The sequence below is a fragment of the Crocuta crocuta genome, unplaced genomic scaffold (assembly GCF_008692635.1).
Source record: "Crocuta crocuta isolate KB4526 unplaced genomic scaffold, BGI_CrCroc_1.0 scaffold156, whole genome shotgun sequence".
In the NCBI taxonomy this organism is placed as follows: domain Eukaryota; kingdom Metazoa; phylum Chordata; class Mammalia; order Carnivora; family Hyaenidae; genus Crocuta; species Crocuta crocuta.
This window is the reverse complement of record NW_027531308.1, coordinates 1,812,822-1,829,650: the sequence shown is the minus strand read 5'-3', so window position 1 is coordinate 1,829,650 and position 16,829 is coordinate 1,812,822. Positions and strand designations below refer to the sequence as shown.

General features: G+C 40.3%; 1 protein-coding gene across 1 annotated transcript in view; it reads right to left on the bottom strand.

Annotated features, from left to right (window-relative positions):
• FMN1 (formin 1) overlaps positions 1 to 16,829 on the bottom strand; it is a 286,938-nt gene that overhangs the window by 113,371 nt on the left and 156,738 nt on the right. Inside the window, 4 exon segments of the mRNA XM_077771645.1 lie at positions 6,392 to 6,512; positions 11,904 to 11,963; positions 13,103 to 13,249; positions 14,839 to 14,968. Coding sequence (XP_077627771.1) covers positions 6,392 to 6,512; positions 11,904 to 11,963; positions 13,103 to 13,249; positions 14,839 to 14,968 — 458 coding nt within the window.

The following is a 16,829-nucleotide window of genomic DNA, read 5'->3' as shown; positions in this document are numbered from 1 at the left end:
GCCAAGAGCCATACTTTTGTCCAAGTGGTAGACAGATACAGAGATTCCTGACTGAGGAGAAACCAACACGCATGTAAGAAAGACGGAGTCAGAGAGGACGGTGGTGACTCGAACTTGCACTAGAGAACTGGACGGTGGAGTCATAACAGATTTGCCACTGCCCCCCAAAATGCAAACTTTATTATCCACTAGTAGATTCGCAATGACAGTTATCAGCATTTCTCCTTATTTTGCACGGCCAAATCTTGATTACCGACAGTATTAAGGAGAGGAAAGGACATATCCTACAACCCAAGATCAAAACATAAAAAAATAAAAGTGGTCATGGGCAAGATGAAGTACAAGTTCTGCTGACTGGCCCTCCTGCCTTCCCTCCATCACTGGGGATGCCGATTCTACTGTAGGCAGCTTCGCCCTTCCCGATGCCAACTGTGCTCAGGGCCTCAAATCCTGCCTCCCACATTTCACCCTCCAGGACCTCACAGATATCAGTTCATCAGTGTATTTGTCCAAACACTTAATTTGCTTATTACGTTAAATGAGCTAAACAGCAAAGGAGAGGACTGTTTCCATCGTGCAGGAGAAACAACAGGTGGTTCATGTCTTCAAATAGGAAAGGTTTTCCAGCATGTAAATAGGAGGGCTGACCTACTGATTGTTAAAAATCATATGTTAACTTTTTAAAAAACTATGGCTAGTCCTTAACCTCACTAATCTATCTTCCTATAACTCAGAGTTGATTGTAACTTTTTTTTTTGAATCTAGTTTTAATTGTAAAAATTTCATATACGTACCCAAATAGCTAGACTATTGCCTCTACATCAGTCTCTGCCCAGGGCCATGAGAAACTACCAGGTAAAAAGGTTCTCATTTCTTGCTTTTATGTGTGGTTTTAGCTGAGTATATTGGCATCGGCTGTATGCCTCTAACTAATAGGAGTATTAATTTGGAGTGGGCCTTTACCAGGGATTTGAGGCTAAAGGAAGGAATGAATTCAGTCTGCCTTCTTTATCTGGAAGACATACTGACTATAGTTTGGAAAATCTGCAACCACCACCACCACCCTACAACAAAAAGCCCCTCTCGTTCCTGAACTGTTACTTTCATGTATGTATGAATTAACATTCTCCCGTCCTCACTACGTGGAAATAGAATGTTCAGGTCCTAGTGTTGTACAACACAGAGGTTCTTCAGGATGACCCTGGGCTAATTTGATCACTCCATTAGAATGAGGACATCGGGACTGAACATGCTTAAAGATGTGATGGATGTACTTTAATGCAAAGTTCATTTGGAAATATTACTACCATTCAAACTTAGAATGAAGATTTTTTTTTATAACAGTTCTTGACCGCCTGGACTATGCATCTCACATAGCATCTCATTTAGAGAAAGCTTAAAAAGGTTAGCATGTTGGTATAAATACTTGTAGGATAAACATGTCTAGAGTGATAACAGATATCAAAAAGTCAACGGAGACTCTTGCTTTTGTTAAACTGTCGTATTCCCAAATATTTCTAACTGGTACAAAAGAAAGGACATGTTCAAGTACATATTCTCAAATATTTAGAGAAAAGGACTTCATGAGAATTATCTTAACAACACACACACTTGCATCTCAGCCAAGATTTTCAAATTAAGTTGGAATATCTTTCACTGAGGGCTATCAATTACATTTTCCCAAATTCATATATGGAATAATAGAGCTAATAATGCATCACTTTCAAGGCAAAATTTAGTACATAGCTGAATAAATAGCTTACCTTTAGTGACAGGGGATACTGAGTAACTATTGTTGGCAGATAACAGTGAATTAATTTTGTTCTTAAATTTTTCAGACCATGCTGACTTCTCAACATCTATCTGAAGAGCTCTCTTCTCATTTTCCAACAACAAAAAACATTAATTCAGCTTTCCTACTTTCATAGCCATGGTGAACTTTTAATAATAAAGTACTACCATCGGATCAGATCAGATCAATATGGATTTAGGGTTTTGCCAATTTTTAAAGAATGTTTGCTTGATTTTGAGAGAGAGAGAGAAAGAGAAAGCGTGAGCAGGGGAGGGGCAGAGAGAGGGGGAGACAGAGAATCTGAAGTGGGCTCTATGCTGAAAGCATAGATGCAGGGCTCAAATTCAAGAACCATGAGATCATGACCTGAGCCAAAGTTGGTCACTCAATCGACTTGAACCACTCAGGTGCCCTTGTAGACTCTTTCTCACAAAACACCAATTCACATTTCATGCAATACTGGTGAACATCACTACTTGGGAAATCATACATCTTATGGCCTCAGCAATGGTGTGTGTGTGAGAGTGTATGCGTATCACTCATATTAACTGCCACAATTAGAAAGGATACACTGCACAGTGCATTTGCTCCTATTGTTACTATAATAAATTATCACACACTTAAATGATTAAAACAACAAATGTACTAAATATATTACCTCATAGCTCTCTGTGTTAGAAGTCTAACATGGGTCTACTGGGCTGAAATCAAGGTGTGCTGACAGGGCTGCATTCCCTCCTGGGGGCTCTAGGGAGGATCTGCTCCTTGCCTTTTCCAATGTTAGAGGCTTCCCACATTCCGTGGTTCACTGCCCACTTCTTCCGTCTTCAAAGCCCATAACACTGAGTCTCTCTGGTCATTCCGCTATACTAGATCCCGCTGGCCACAGACAAGGAAAATTCTCCTTTTTTAAAGATTCATTTTAAAGATCCATGTGATTAGATTAGGCCCACTTGGCTAGTCCAAGATAATCTCCCCATCTTAACATCGGCAAAGTTCCCTTTTGCCATGTAAGGTAACATATTTCAGGGATTAGGGTTTGGACATTTTTGGGAACCACTATCCTGCCTACCACATATGGGTTGGTAAAAATACCTTGAGAGTTCCAACCAGTAAACAAGGTCAAAGAATAAGAAAGAGAGCAACTATTCCTAGCATTTGTTTTTTCCTAATTGTTACTTATCGCAGTATACGGGAAGCTAAAATTATTGTCCGATTAAGGGATACAGAGCAGTAAACCAAATACGAACATGTTCCCAAGCACCAAGAATTGGGTTCTGTGACCACTAAGGTAGAGAAGTGAGCACAAGTGCTCGGAATTTGATTCTCCACAAACACAACCAGCAGGCCTCTCGGCAATGCGGGCCTGATTCCACAAGGTGTGTGTTTTCCAGGAAAAGGTATATACCCCTGCTCAGCTTTACTGAAGTTTTCCTTACTAACAGACCATGCATTCATTACCTCCTCTGACGTAGGCACTATGATTTTCCCATTTCGAAGGTAAGAAAAGGAATCCTCTTTCTGGTTTTGTTACCTGACAAGGTCCTCCTTCCACCAAACCGGTAAAAGTACATCATCTGATTCCAAAGCCCGAGTTCTTAATCTTGCACAATAATTTTGTCTGTTCACTTGTGTGTGTGTGTGTGTGTGTGTGTGTGTGTGTGTGTCTACACTTTTCATGACCCCTGTTTCCTACATGTCTTCACCATCCCCAAGTAAATTCTTTCCTGTCTCTCTCTGATCTGAGGGTCTACACATGGGGTGCTAAGAGTGTGTGTGTGTGCATGCACTCACTCATGTGTACATGTTCAGTGACTCTCTGTCGCTGGTAACTTCATGAGGCTTTCTGCCTTTACTATGTATCTTACTGTTTTGATCCAGGTTCAACTATAGAGACCTGTGGGTCGCAGGCAGGATATACGACAAGTACATGCCTTAGAGTCATATCTAGCTTCAAACTGTGGCTAGGTCACCACCTGTCACTTGGCAAGTTATGTAAGCCTCCTGAAGCGCAGTTTCTTCCTCCTGGGATAGACTGATGATAGTATCTGTTTCATAGGGTCGTTGTAAAGATTAAAAGACATGATTATGTTAAACATCTGATAGATAATAATCACACAGGAAACTGTGGCTGATACTGGCTCTGTTTATCTACGTAAAAGTGCTATTCAAAGCTCTCATTTCTACAAAAGATGCTTATTGGCAATGTCTATTTGTATCAGTGCCATTTGCACAACCAACAACTATAGCTGGATTCCCACCCTACTGCTAAGGTGTGGTTCAAACCAGTTTTCTTCTATAGGGCTATGCCTGCCTGGAGAAATGGGGCCTGAGATGTCTTGAAATTTGCTAATCACATCTGGTTTAGCTTTAGACATTTTCTGGGGTTTTGCCAGCAGCCATGACATTTTAATGGCTACAATAAACCTCAAAGCCTCATCAAATCTTTGCTGTATGTGTGAAAATTATGTCCTCTTCAATTAAACATTCAATCTAGGCTCACACCAAGGCCTTATGGAAAAGGAGGTGGAACCTGAATGGGAAGGGAGATGAAACAGACCGCCACGACTCTGGCCATCTTGCCAGATGGCATTTAGGAGAAAAAGAAATTCATTAGAGAACCAATGGTCTGTATTTTCTTTAAATATTTACTAGGTGCCTTTCATGTGTTACAAACACTGGCATCTCTAAAGATTAGCAGGGCATTTTTGTTTAAATATCCAGTTGGTGGGGGGAGTCCCACTTTTCCCTTTTGCCTTGTGGTGCTTCACATCTCTAAGTGAGTGAAGGCTAATACAAAGGAGAAAAACCACTGAGGCGATGCTCAGTTTCCCTTCACAGGGCGGGTCCTCCAGCTCCAGAAGTTCTTGTAACTCCTTAAAACTAACTGAGGAAAAGTGTCAGCTGAGCACTGAGGGATGTGGAATGGCGCCCGGGATCACCCTGGAGAGAATAAGGTGCGCTAAGGGTGGTGGGCAGGGCCTCTGTGGGCACACCTGCCTCTCCACGGTCTTCTCAATTCACTATTCTCCTCCCTTTGTTATCATCACCAAATACTTGCAAACGTCAAAGGGGGGTGCCTGAAAGAGGCAGCAGGAGAGGAGGAAAGGTCACACCCACACCAGGTTTCTGCCTGCAAAACTGCACGAGAGGGCAAAGGGCCAGGAGACCAGAGGGGAGGCGTACTCAGGGATGGCTGTGGGGTGAACGGCATGGCTCTTCCTGGCCTCGCTAGGCTCGCACCCATCCCGGGGACTGGCCCGGGCCCTAATCCTGCCATCGGAGATCGACAGAAAAACTGCCACAGGATGGAGTCAAGCCCCTCATTTCAGATAAGGATAAAACTGTCAGGTTGTCTTTCTTTTCTTTTCTTTCTTTTTTTTTCAATGAGAGGGAAAAGAGTAACTTCAAGTTCATATATCGCATTCCTAAATGAAGCATCCATTTGGTTACATTCACTCTCTTAACCACATCAACAGGAGGGGGAAAAATCCACATGTTCCTTTAAAAATAATTTACAAGGTAGAAATATTCATTTGTAACCGCTCTCCTTATTTAAGCAAGTTTTATGCCCAAAATAAAGCTAAATGGCTGTCCCCGCCACCAGGGATCTGTCCCACTTCACTTCCATTTCCAGGCTGCTCTCCGTCTAAGACTTGGGTTTCTGAGCGCTCTTTCACAATAAACATTTTTTAAATGTTTATTTTATGTCTTAGTGTAAAAATATTCCTGGTTCAAGCTCTTCGTTTCCTCAAGCTCTCCTTTTGGCACTCTGAGCTCCATTTCCACATTAACACGCTCCCTAAATCCTCTGTGGAGCTCTTCAATTGGAGTGAGACAAGCTCCAACGCAAGTATTTATATTCTTGGACAAGGAGATGTCTCCACAGCGAAAACACAAGACTCTCGCAGTGCCAAAGGAAAATTCCTGCTCAAGAGCGACATATTTTCACCTTTGAAAAAAAAACCCAAGAGGGGCTTTCAGCATTTCATTGTGAATAATTAAAAATGTAAATTAAACTAAAATACAATGTTGACTACGGGTCTTGACATCTTTATTAGACTCCTCTACGTGAGCCCGATCTGCAGGGGCGTATGCGTGCGTGCACGTGTGACATGTTTCAGGTGGCACAGTGAACTAGCTTACAAACTGCATGAGTTCTAATCAGATAGACTTGATAAGAGCCCAGTAACTCTGCCTCTCACTGGCTGTGTGAATGTAACTTCCATAAACTTCATTTTTCTCATCTGTAAAATGGAGTTGGTATACAGTTCCTGTTTATTAGGGTTGCTGTAATAATTATATGACACAGTAAGCATTCAGTAAATGGCTGCTATTGTTTAAAATGACCATCTGTAATATGTTGGAAAATGTAGATGTTAAAGATGTAGGTGTAAAAAGCACTAATTCACACTAATCAAAGAAAGGGATATGCAAACACAGTGCCTCCAAACAGAAGCCAAGCGATGGAGACCGTCACGACGAATTGAACTCCGCGCCACTTCCGTTCATGAACCAGACATAAATCATCCTCCTCAATCATTAAAAAAAAAAAAAAAAGCTTAGCTATTATCATAATAACAGAACAGTTCCTGTTACCTTCTAGTTGCCTCTTCAATTTTCTCAAATCTTTTATGAGGTCTTCAAACTTGACTTGGGAAGCCAGAAAGAAATCTTGTGGTTCAGGCAGAGGGAAAATACTCTTTTCTGTTCCTGCTTCCTAAAAGACAGGGTTAACAAAGTACATTATACTTCTCCAGTTGTCACTATCAATTGAAATTCCAAAGCATCTTTTATTGAATGTGCAAATAATAACCTGAGAAAGCCTCCTCGGCCATTCCTAAATTTGGCCCTGGTTACTTTGAAACGCTTTCGTGCCTTCCGCAGTGCCGCTGAGGCTGGCTGTGGCTATGGCATGGGCTGGGTTCGTTTTGCCTCATGAATCAAAGAGAAAATTGCCAGGTATGCCCTAGTCTTGGACACCCTACTCTCATGGAAAAAGGCACAGGAGGAACACATGAAAGTACTTAAATTTAAAGTCCCTGTTTGAGTTTCACATGGTAGCAATTAGATAACTCATCTTTGGGGTATGCCAACTGGTGTGCATTGGAAGGTGCTGAACAAGAAGGCACTGCAATGGAAGAAACACTCATTCTCCCTTCTGCTGCGACCTACCTTCCGTGGCAGCTTCAAGCTCCAGAGGGAGGGAGGGAGGGTGTGTGTGTGTGTGTGTGTGTGTGTGTGTGTGTGATCAAGTTCTTCACATATTTGTAAAAGACTTCCCAACTGTTCTTTGGCTTATCTTAGTAGATACTAGCTGAGGGCCTGGTTTGCCATAGTTTTTGACAAGCTCCCCAACTATACGTCGTAGAGGATCTAAGCTCAGAAATAACTTGAGGGACACAAGCTTCAGGCATATTGAAAGACAAGCTGAGCCTCAAATATCTTTTCCAGTCCAGCCTGCTTTCTCCTTGAGTTGTTTAACATGAGCTCTGCATCTTGCATATCTCAGCCCGTCTTCAGTTATTCCTCTCTCCACACAGGCTATTTTGCCAGCTTTCCTTCACATTCCATCTTTCCTACTGCCATTAGGATTAATTCCAAACTCTGAAACTGCTTTATAAGGTACTTTATGATCTGGCCTCTGTCTACACCCTCAGTCTTCTTCCACCTTCCCCCTATCTCTAACTCCCTCCCTTAAATGTTCATAAAATAGCAGAACAGGCCACAATCTCTTTTCTCTGGACTTTTGTCTATGAAACTGTCCTTTTCTAACTCTTCTGTAGAAACTGCTCACACCTCCTTGTGTTCCTATCATTCTTCAAGTCTCAAAACAGGTATCACTTCCTCAGAGATTCCCCCTAAGCCTCAGCGCCTGGTGTTTACAAGGGCCCCTGGTATTTACTGTTATCATAGCACTTAAGGTTAATTTCAAAATTGCCGTGTTAACTTAGAGACTTCCCCCACTAGACCGTAAGCAGTGTGAGGGGAGGAACGATATACAGCAATCAGTAGAGCATTTAACGTGTGGAGTACCAAACTTTGTTCAGCACCATTGTACAGAACCTATAAAAACGCTGTTCTGAAAGGTGTGTACCTTTAGCAGAGGCCATTTCACTTACTGTCATATTTTCTTATGGTTTCAGGAATTCCCTTCCTTTAAGACCTTTAGCTTCACTTGAGGTGCTAAGAAAAGGTGGTTTTCCTTATTTTACATGCTGCATGATCAGTGTACTTCCTCCCCCCCCGCCCCCCATCGCTCTATACTCATTTTACTACTTTCAAAACAATGAGGTGGTACTTGTCTGAGTGACAGGATGGAACACCACCTAGATGCTTGCCACAATCCCCATGGCAATCTACATTGGAAGAACTCATGCATGTTACCTCTTCCTATTTTCCAAAACTTTTTATCAGATTCAGTGCTGGCTTTGATTTTTCTTTTTTTAAGCTATGAAAAGAGAAAAGTGCTGCTAAGCAAATCAGCCTGGTAGCAGCTCTTGAAAAAGCTGTTCAAAAGCCATGGCTCTAGATGGATTTCTGTAAGCTTCACAGACATCGACTTGGACCCCAAACCAGCATGCGAAGGAGGCTTGGAGCAGGAGTCACCTTTCTTCAGCTAATTGCTCATCAGGACTAACCACAAAAATCATCACTTATGCTCTTACAGGGAGGAGATACTTTAATAAATCACAGAATTCTATACTCTTGCTGAGAGAAATGAATTTCTGCACAGTGGAACCCAGGAGAGCAACACATAAATGTTGACTTCTGATTTTTCCCATACTGGGCCATCCCATGTTTGAAACTATTCTTACTGGAAGATTTTCCTCTGTGAAGTCTATTCCACTGGGTATAGCTCTCTTCGAGGGTTACATTTCATTAGCAAATTTCAGCCTTCCTACACAGTGCATCTGACTCGGTTGTGACAGACACTGCAAGATAAATCTGCTTATGCTAACCTTAGATCAGAATATTACCTCTCAAGATTCTTCAGGATCATTCTTCTGTCCTACTGGTACCTGCTGTCAGAACTTTGGGTATGTACCAACTGACTGAAGCTTCAACATGTCTTCCCTGCTCTATCAGAATAAAGCTCTTAACCTCTTTGCACCTAGTTATTTAAAAATGTCCCTTACTGCATTCTTGCGGATATTTACAGTAGATTCAACCTAGTTAAGTATTTGTCAGACACCTAAATTACAGACAACAAAAAACAGACACCAATGAGTTTTGGACCTCAAGGAGCAATGCCAGGCTAACAAGTAATCGCTCAATGATATCTACATGCAAAGCAGAATGAGATGTATCATGACAGAAGTTCAAACCAAGTGTTCCCAGGCTTCAAAGGACTAAAAGGTAAGGAAGTGAAAAAAGATTTCATGGAAGAAGGGCCGTGTAAGTTGTACTATTTTTTATTTTATCTTTTTTCCCTTTTACAAAAGTGACCCATGTTCACTATGTCTAATTGAAAGACAGAAGAGGGGCTGTCTTCCTCAGGTGGAGAGCCACCTGGTTGGTTCAGCTGGTTAAGCGTCTGACTTTGGCTCAGGTCATGATCTCATAGCTTGTGAGTTGGAACCTCGTGTTGGGCTCTGTGCTGACACTCAGAGCCTGGAGGCTGTTTCAGATTCTGTGTCTCCCTCTCTTCTCTGGCCCTCTCCCACTCATGCTCTGCCTTTCTCTCTCTTTCAAAAATAAACATTAAAAAAATTTTTTTGAAAGACAGAAGAAAGTTAAGATCTCTTACAATCCTACCACTCAGATATAGTCAAAACATTTTTTTATATATCTGGTAACCTAGGTTTTTCTGTGTGTTTATGTATATTTATATTTAATATTTGAAATTACACTATATATTGTTTTAAGCTCATGTTTATAATACAAAAGCAGATCAAGAGTATTTTCTAACGCCACCAGATTTTCTCCTAAATACTTTCCATGGCACTGTATCATCCCATCTTATAACTCCAGCATAATTGATGTGACCCTAGTGTCTACCTTTGGACACCTAGCAAAAATTTTGCTATGTTTGGCTATTACAAGTTACTGTAAGTATAATAGTGATACACTATACACTAGTGATAAAGATATACACTAGTGATGTCTTTATTTACTTCCTTAGGATAAAAATTCCTAGAAATATTGTAAGTATTTCTAGGGCTTCTGATGCAGAAAGGTCAAAGTATTGCTAACCCATACTGTACATCTGCATGAATGAGGTAAAGGTGTCCCCCATAAGTAGGTATGGCTCCATGGGGAAACAGCTTGGCAAGCACATGCCATCTTTGTGTGAATTTTTTTTTAAAGGTGCCCTTTATAGGACACAGTTTTTTGAGTCAAGGGCAGCCCAGGTATGGGTCCCGTTAGACGTAGAGATCTTAAAGACAGGAGAAGTCCATCAGCCATTTGTGATAGTCCTGAGACAGTTTTGATCAATTTGTATTGCTAGGTCTATATATTTAGGTGGCAATTCATATCTTCTGTTTGATTATGGCTTTTTTTTTTTTTTGGTTTTTTTTTTTTTTTTTTTTTTTTTGGTAAATTACCTGCAGTCTCTTGTACCATTTTCTTTTTTCTTTTTTTTAATGAGAGGGGGCCAGTTGTCCTTTCCATGTCATTTCTGAAAAGCTCATTATCTACTAGGTTGCAGATATATATGTCGTTACCGGCAGCTTTTTCCCAAAAGGTCTTTTAATTTATTATTTCAAGAGAGTATTAATAAGACAAAAGCAAAAGCAAAGTTTTATAAAGAGGCTGGTGACGAGGATACGTCCAGTTAGGGAGAACACTGGATGTAAAAACATATCAGCGAGAAAACATAGGGTGTGTTTGGAAAACATGGGTCTTGAGCCACAGAGTTTGTGNTGTAAAAAAAAAAAAAAAAATGCGTGGTTGTAAAAGACTGGAATTAAATTGAGTAGAGTGTTAATTCACTTGAAAATGGGGAGCCATTTCTGTTTTTGAGTAACAAAGTAATCCAGTAGGACCAGGACTATAAAAATGATTGGGCCTTGGGTGTGGGATGCACCAGAGTGGGAGCAACCAGGTGTGGAGAGACCCGCTGGGAAGCAACCAGAAGAGTCCACGGGAGTTACCTTAAAGCCTGGATGAGCGGGACAGAGGGATGAAAAACAGGAAGGAAACATGAGAAACAATTTAGTCGAAGGAGAGAGAGGGACCAAAGAGGGGGGTGAGCTCCATGCCTGAATGACCAAAATGATAATCTCCTCAACAGAAACAGGAGAAGTTTGAGGCGGCGGGGTGGGAGATGATTCATTTCAGAGACACTGAGGACGGACAGATGAGGAGGGGAGGAGGGAAGCCTGCAGACTTTACCAGCGCCTAGCTTGTCTTCTGGACAGAATCACAGGCCTTTTGAAAACAAGGCCCTGGAATCTTTACTTTCCTTCCCTTGGTGCCTAGAAAAAAACCCTGCTCGGGTGGACAGCTAAGCAGGAGTCCTGACAACGTTTTCCTAGATTTTTCCATTCATATTGATTGCTAGATTTCCCAACACCTTACAACAGTACCTCTTTCTTCTCAAAGTTAGGACTCCTTGTTCTCAATTTAATGAGAAGGAATTAAACATAGAAAAATGTGTTCAGGTGGATTCTCACTGAAATTTTTATTTCTAACTGCAAATGTAATCTAAGCAGAGAGGATGGATTTCAAATTCCACTTCTTCAACTTGTTCACTGATGACCATTACTGATAAAGTATTGGATAATGCTGCATCTTGATTTCCTACATTTTGGTCTACAGCCCAGAACTACTTTCAGATATAAGCAATTACTGAATGGATATAGATTTCACATAGACCCTCACGATCTGGTTAGAAGGCATTGGGGGTCTCTCTGAAACTCTGTTATATAGTGGATTAAGAGTCAGTAGATTGAGAGGCACTGAATAATGCTTCTCTTTACAAGAGTCAACTCAACTTTCTTGGCTTCAGCATTCCCATCTGTAAACCAAGGAGGCTGGATAGCTCTCAAATTCTATGTTGGACTTGAAATTCATCCACACATCCATCATCCAATTTTTGAATGCCAACAATGTGTAAGAGTTGAAACCCCATTAGTGTAGTTTTCCACATAATGCTATTTCTTACCTGATCATAGTAACGCAGGTAATATTTCACGACATAGTCCACCAGATTAATCCCATTATCCTAGGTTTAAAAGAGAAGCTTAAATGAAAATCATTCACATGAGACTAACATATTATAGATTTGAGTACTGAAATCTTGGTTTGTGACCCTAATACTTTTAGTTTGCAATATGTGGTCCTGATTCTGTTTGCGACTGGCAAGATTTTCCTCTCTCTTCTTATGTTTTATCATTTTTTAAAAAATGACATCTATACATCTATGACACTCCACTATTCTTTGTGGGGGTAAAAAAATCAAACATAATTCATAAGACCTCGGAGGTAATGGCTAAAACAAACAAACAAGCAAACAAACAAACAAACGTATACACTGTCGCCATTGTTATTTTCTGGCATAAAGCCAAGACAGGAGGGGGTGGGGGAGTGTCAAAGGGAACCAGGGACTAGAACAGAAAACCATCCCTCCCTTCCCACCTTTCAAAAAATGTGTGTTCTTAATGGCGTGAAAAACAATCAAGACAGCTTAAAAGGAGCGCCATGCCACTTTATGACCCTGGGAGGCCAGGGGCAAGCAGGCCCTCCCACAAGGCAGCCTTTGTGTCTTGTTCACATGGGTCTAATTCTAATTTGCCTGTGTGTTTCCCCTCCCTTCACTCCCCCTGCTCCCCATGGGACGTCTAGATATGGGCTGGTTGTTTCTAAAGAGAAAGCTCTGCAGGGGTGTGGAGCCAAACGATAATCAGGCTCAGAGAGTTTGACAGTAGACCCCCGGCCCAATTGTTGTGGGCCAAAGAATAATTCAAATGCTCAGCTCAATTGATGATTCAACATCGCTCCCTACTCAGGAATGAGTAAATTACCAGAAGTCAACACTAAATTCAAATAGACTCAAGTCTCGTGCTATGGCTGATACTACGTGCTGTTTTCTTCTCTCATCACAGTTCAACATCTAATTGCGTTCTTTTAGATCAAACCAATATTGGAGATTTTGTCATCTCCATAAGAACAAACATGAAAAGCCCGTCTTTATCCAAAAGTCAAAAGAAAGCAAAGGAAAAGTTTATTGTTAAAGGGAGAAAAGAAATGAATGGAGCAACCAATACACACACACACACACACACACACACACACACACACATTAAATTAAAGGTATAGAAAGAATATAATTGTAAATCATAGAATCTTGTGAAAAATAAATACCCGACTTTTGACGTCCTTGAGTTTAGGCAGAATTTCTAAGCTATATCCATCTGCTTGTCCCCGAGTTCTATTTCCTCCATTCATATAATTTCCAAAAGCCAGAATGAGAGCTAAAATATCCTTCACACTCTTCATGTGCAGCAAGCCCTGTGACAGCAAACACCAATTATTACGAAGCTGTACTTCAAAGGTACCTATGTTCCTTCAACAGCAAATCTTTACTGAGTAGCCATCAGGCTGTTTGGTGGCATGTTGCTGACTGGACAGATGGCTGGCTAAAAGAAAAATTTCTATCCTTTCAATGAATTGAAAGTCATCATTTTCTATCCTTTCAATGAATTACGAACTGCATGTCTTAATACTGAGGATTAAATATTAGTATTTATATCTCTATTTGAGTCAGTTTTATTTTTTAAATAATTAAAAATATTTGTAAATGGAACAAAGAGACTTGTCAGAGTTACAGTTTATATCTGTTGACTTCTAAGTAGAAACCAGTCTGCTCAAAAACTGAGGACTGATGGATGTGGGGGGAGGGGGGGATGGGCATGGAGGAGGAGGACACTTGTGGGGATGAGCACTGAGTGTTATGTGGAAACTAATTTGACAATAAACTATTAAAAAAAAAAAAAAAAAGAAACCAGTCTGCTATCACTTGAGGATCTGTTTTTGGACAAAGTATCTGTGTATACAGTACAGTTAAATGTCGGGTAGGATTAATAGCAAATCTATTCTTCTTTATCTCTGGGTGTAATCCTCAGAGGTGAACTACAATAATGTATTTCCAGGCCACAGGCTATGTTTAATAAGTATTTACTGATATGTCTATTAACTTAAACAATCTCAAGCTGCTTAAGGATTCCTTCAGCTCCTTAGGCCATTTATTTTTCCTATTTTTTTTTCTTAAAATGTAAATTTTTCAAATTGATACTTTTTTCCCCTTCTCTAGAGTCTTAGTTGACTTTTTTTTCCCTTTATTTTAGGGTAAAGAAAGAAAGGTAAATGCAGCTTCAGGCCAACCTCTGTTCCTTCCTTTTAGGGTATTATTAGAGGGTACCTATCTATTATAGTTGGTCATATTTATACTTTCTTTATTGAAATGTTTTGTATTTTGAAAGGAAAAGAATCATGCCTTCAGGTAAGAACTAAATACTATGTATGTGTGGAGAGGATTATCATGTTCTTTTTTTTTAAATATATTTTTTTATTTATTTCTAGGAGANCAGTGTGGTAAAGCCAAAAAAAAAAAAAAAATTATATGCCCACCACTTATTATCATAGTCATTTATTTTGCTTATCAAGTCTCTAGAATCTTATTTCACTATGTGGACACGTGTCAGATGATCAGGTGCATGGGTCTCAAGCAAAATCTCTTGCAATCCAGTGAGAAAAGTAGCAGGCACACTACACTTTTTAGGTTGTTTTTAAGTGGCCAAAATGCACCTTAGAAGGTATCTGTGATACTTAAGAATCCATCTGTAGAAGTGTCATTTTTCCCCCCTTTCTCCCTGTCAGTCTGCACCTGACTTTCCTTCTCTCTCTTCCTCCCTCCCTCACCTACATGCACACACATACTCATACTTAGCATAATCATCATAGCTCTACTTAGCAAAACACACAATCTCAAGTCCAAAGGTTTTCTACAAAGGGAATTTACTTGACTCTCCCACTCCCTGCTTCTTCCTTTACCCTCAATAAGGGCAAAATTAGCCTCTTAAATTAGACAGCAAACATACCTTAGAAGCTCTTGTGACGATCTCTACTTTTCGGTGCAAGGAGGTGATACTCTCAGAAAAGACAGATCTGAAGATTATGCACTGGGCCCGTTCAGCAAAATTGGGGATCTGGGCTAACTCGTGTAAAAATCTGTAGAAATTAATAAGGAATCATCTAGCTTCACATACACTCACAAAGAAAAAAAGACAGTTGAAAAAGATCTACCGTGAGAGCATTCCTTATTTGACAGTGTCAATTTTAACAACTATAAAATGTACCTGACAGGCAGACTTAAGGACTCCAAGGGTGTGTGTTCTATTGTTGACAACCAATCCATGTTTTAAATGAGCGTCTAGGACAGTATATAAACATGTGGTGTATACATTACTTTAGGAACAGAACGTTAATGCAATTATACTGAACCACAAAGAGTTATCTCCTGCTACGCCAACAGGAATGCTACCTATAGCATATGCAAACAAATAATGAACTCCCTTTACAATGCAGCATTCTCTAAGGGTCCATTTAGCACAGGCACAGCAAAGTGAAGGCTTGAGGCAAATGTCTGTAGAGAAGTGATAAAATGTCTTTTCCTGGGGTGAGATTACTATTATTTGTTGCTCACTGAGTTAGATAATAGTCTACAGTGACCCTGTTCTACAGATATTTGCTTACTTTTCCACATCAACTTACTTATGAAGACAGAGTTTTACAGCTCAGTGTGTGGAACAAAGCAAGCACTCATTAAATAGACATCAGTGTTAAAAACTACAGTTAAGACAGATTTTAAAAAGCTAAAGGTGAGTACTAACATACACACAGAAGCTCACTGTCTGAGCAGCTGGGCACTGGTGCCCTTTGCAAAATTAAGTTGGAAGAACTACATACTCTCTAGGCCAGCCACCCGAAAAAGGGGTATAAACTAAAATGGGTGGAAAGAGTTGGGCATGGATTCAGAGAAGGAGAGAATCCACTCACAGCTATTAAATTCAATTTGGGGCTGAAATGATGATTAACTGATATTTCTGAAAGCCTTGGTCAACGCATAACATCATTACTTTGACATTTTGCAATCTCTCACCAAGAATGCTTTTCCATAGGAGCAAAGCTGAACCCTTCTTTCCATACACAAAGATGTTTCCTTAGCTTATACTCTGTGCCTCTTTTACTTTGCTTTTTAGGAAGACATGGGTTTCGATAAGATTTTAATTATCAACTGTTTTTTTTTTAATTTATCCTATATCCAGGTCATGGTCCTTTTACTTTTCTTTCTCCACCCCCCCCCTTGCATTTTTTTTTTCCTTAAGTAAGCTCTATGCCCATTTGTGAGGTCTGAACTCACAACCCTGAGATCGAGAGTCACCAGCAATACTGACTGAGCCAGCCAGGCACCCTCTTCTTCTTCTTTTTTTAAATGACACTGAGATGAACCAAGGAATGCCCATAAAACTAAAGATGCCCTTGTTTTAAAGTTCTGTAAATGTGATTATTATGAAAACCATGTGATGGGGTATAAAAGTAGAAACCCATAGAAATTCTGAGTTAAAAGGAGATGAAAACTTGTATTTTATATGTAAATTGTTTCTTACAGAATTAGGATTAAAGCATTGATTCATTTGTGACCAAAAATCAGGGGTATCACCAGTTTTCACAAATATAAGCAGTGAAAAGCTGTTGAGACTGGCGGCATCTGGTCCTCAGGGGGCTGTGGGGAAGTTTTGTTTATACGGACAACACTCAGGGCTAACTCAAGGGCCACGCCCTGCCTTTCTCCTTTCCCAGAAGTGACCACAAGACACTCCTCCCCAAGTAGGCTCCAGATCCCCAGAGTATATACACTTTCTAGTTTAAATAAACAGAATGAGTGAAGCGTTTATGGAGATCGTGTGAGAGAAGATACAGATGGACACCTCAGCTAACCATCGAGGACGCAGGTAAAAAGGATGGAATGCTGAATGTACGATTACTTATAACATGTCTCAAGAAAGGAAGTCTAGGACTAGTATAAGGA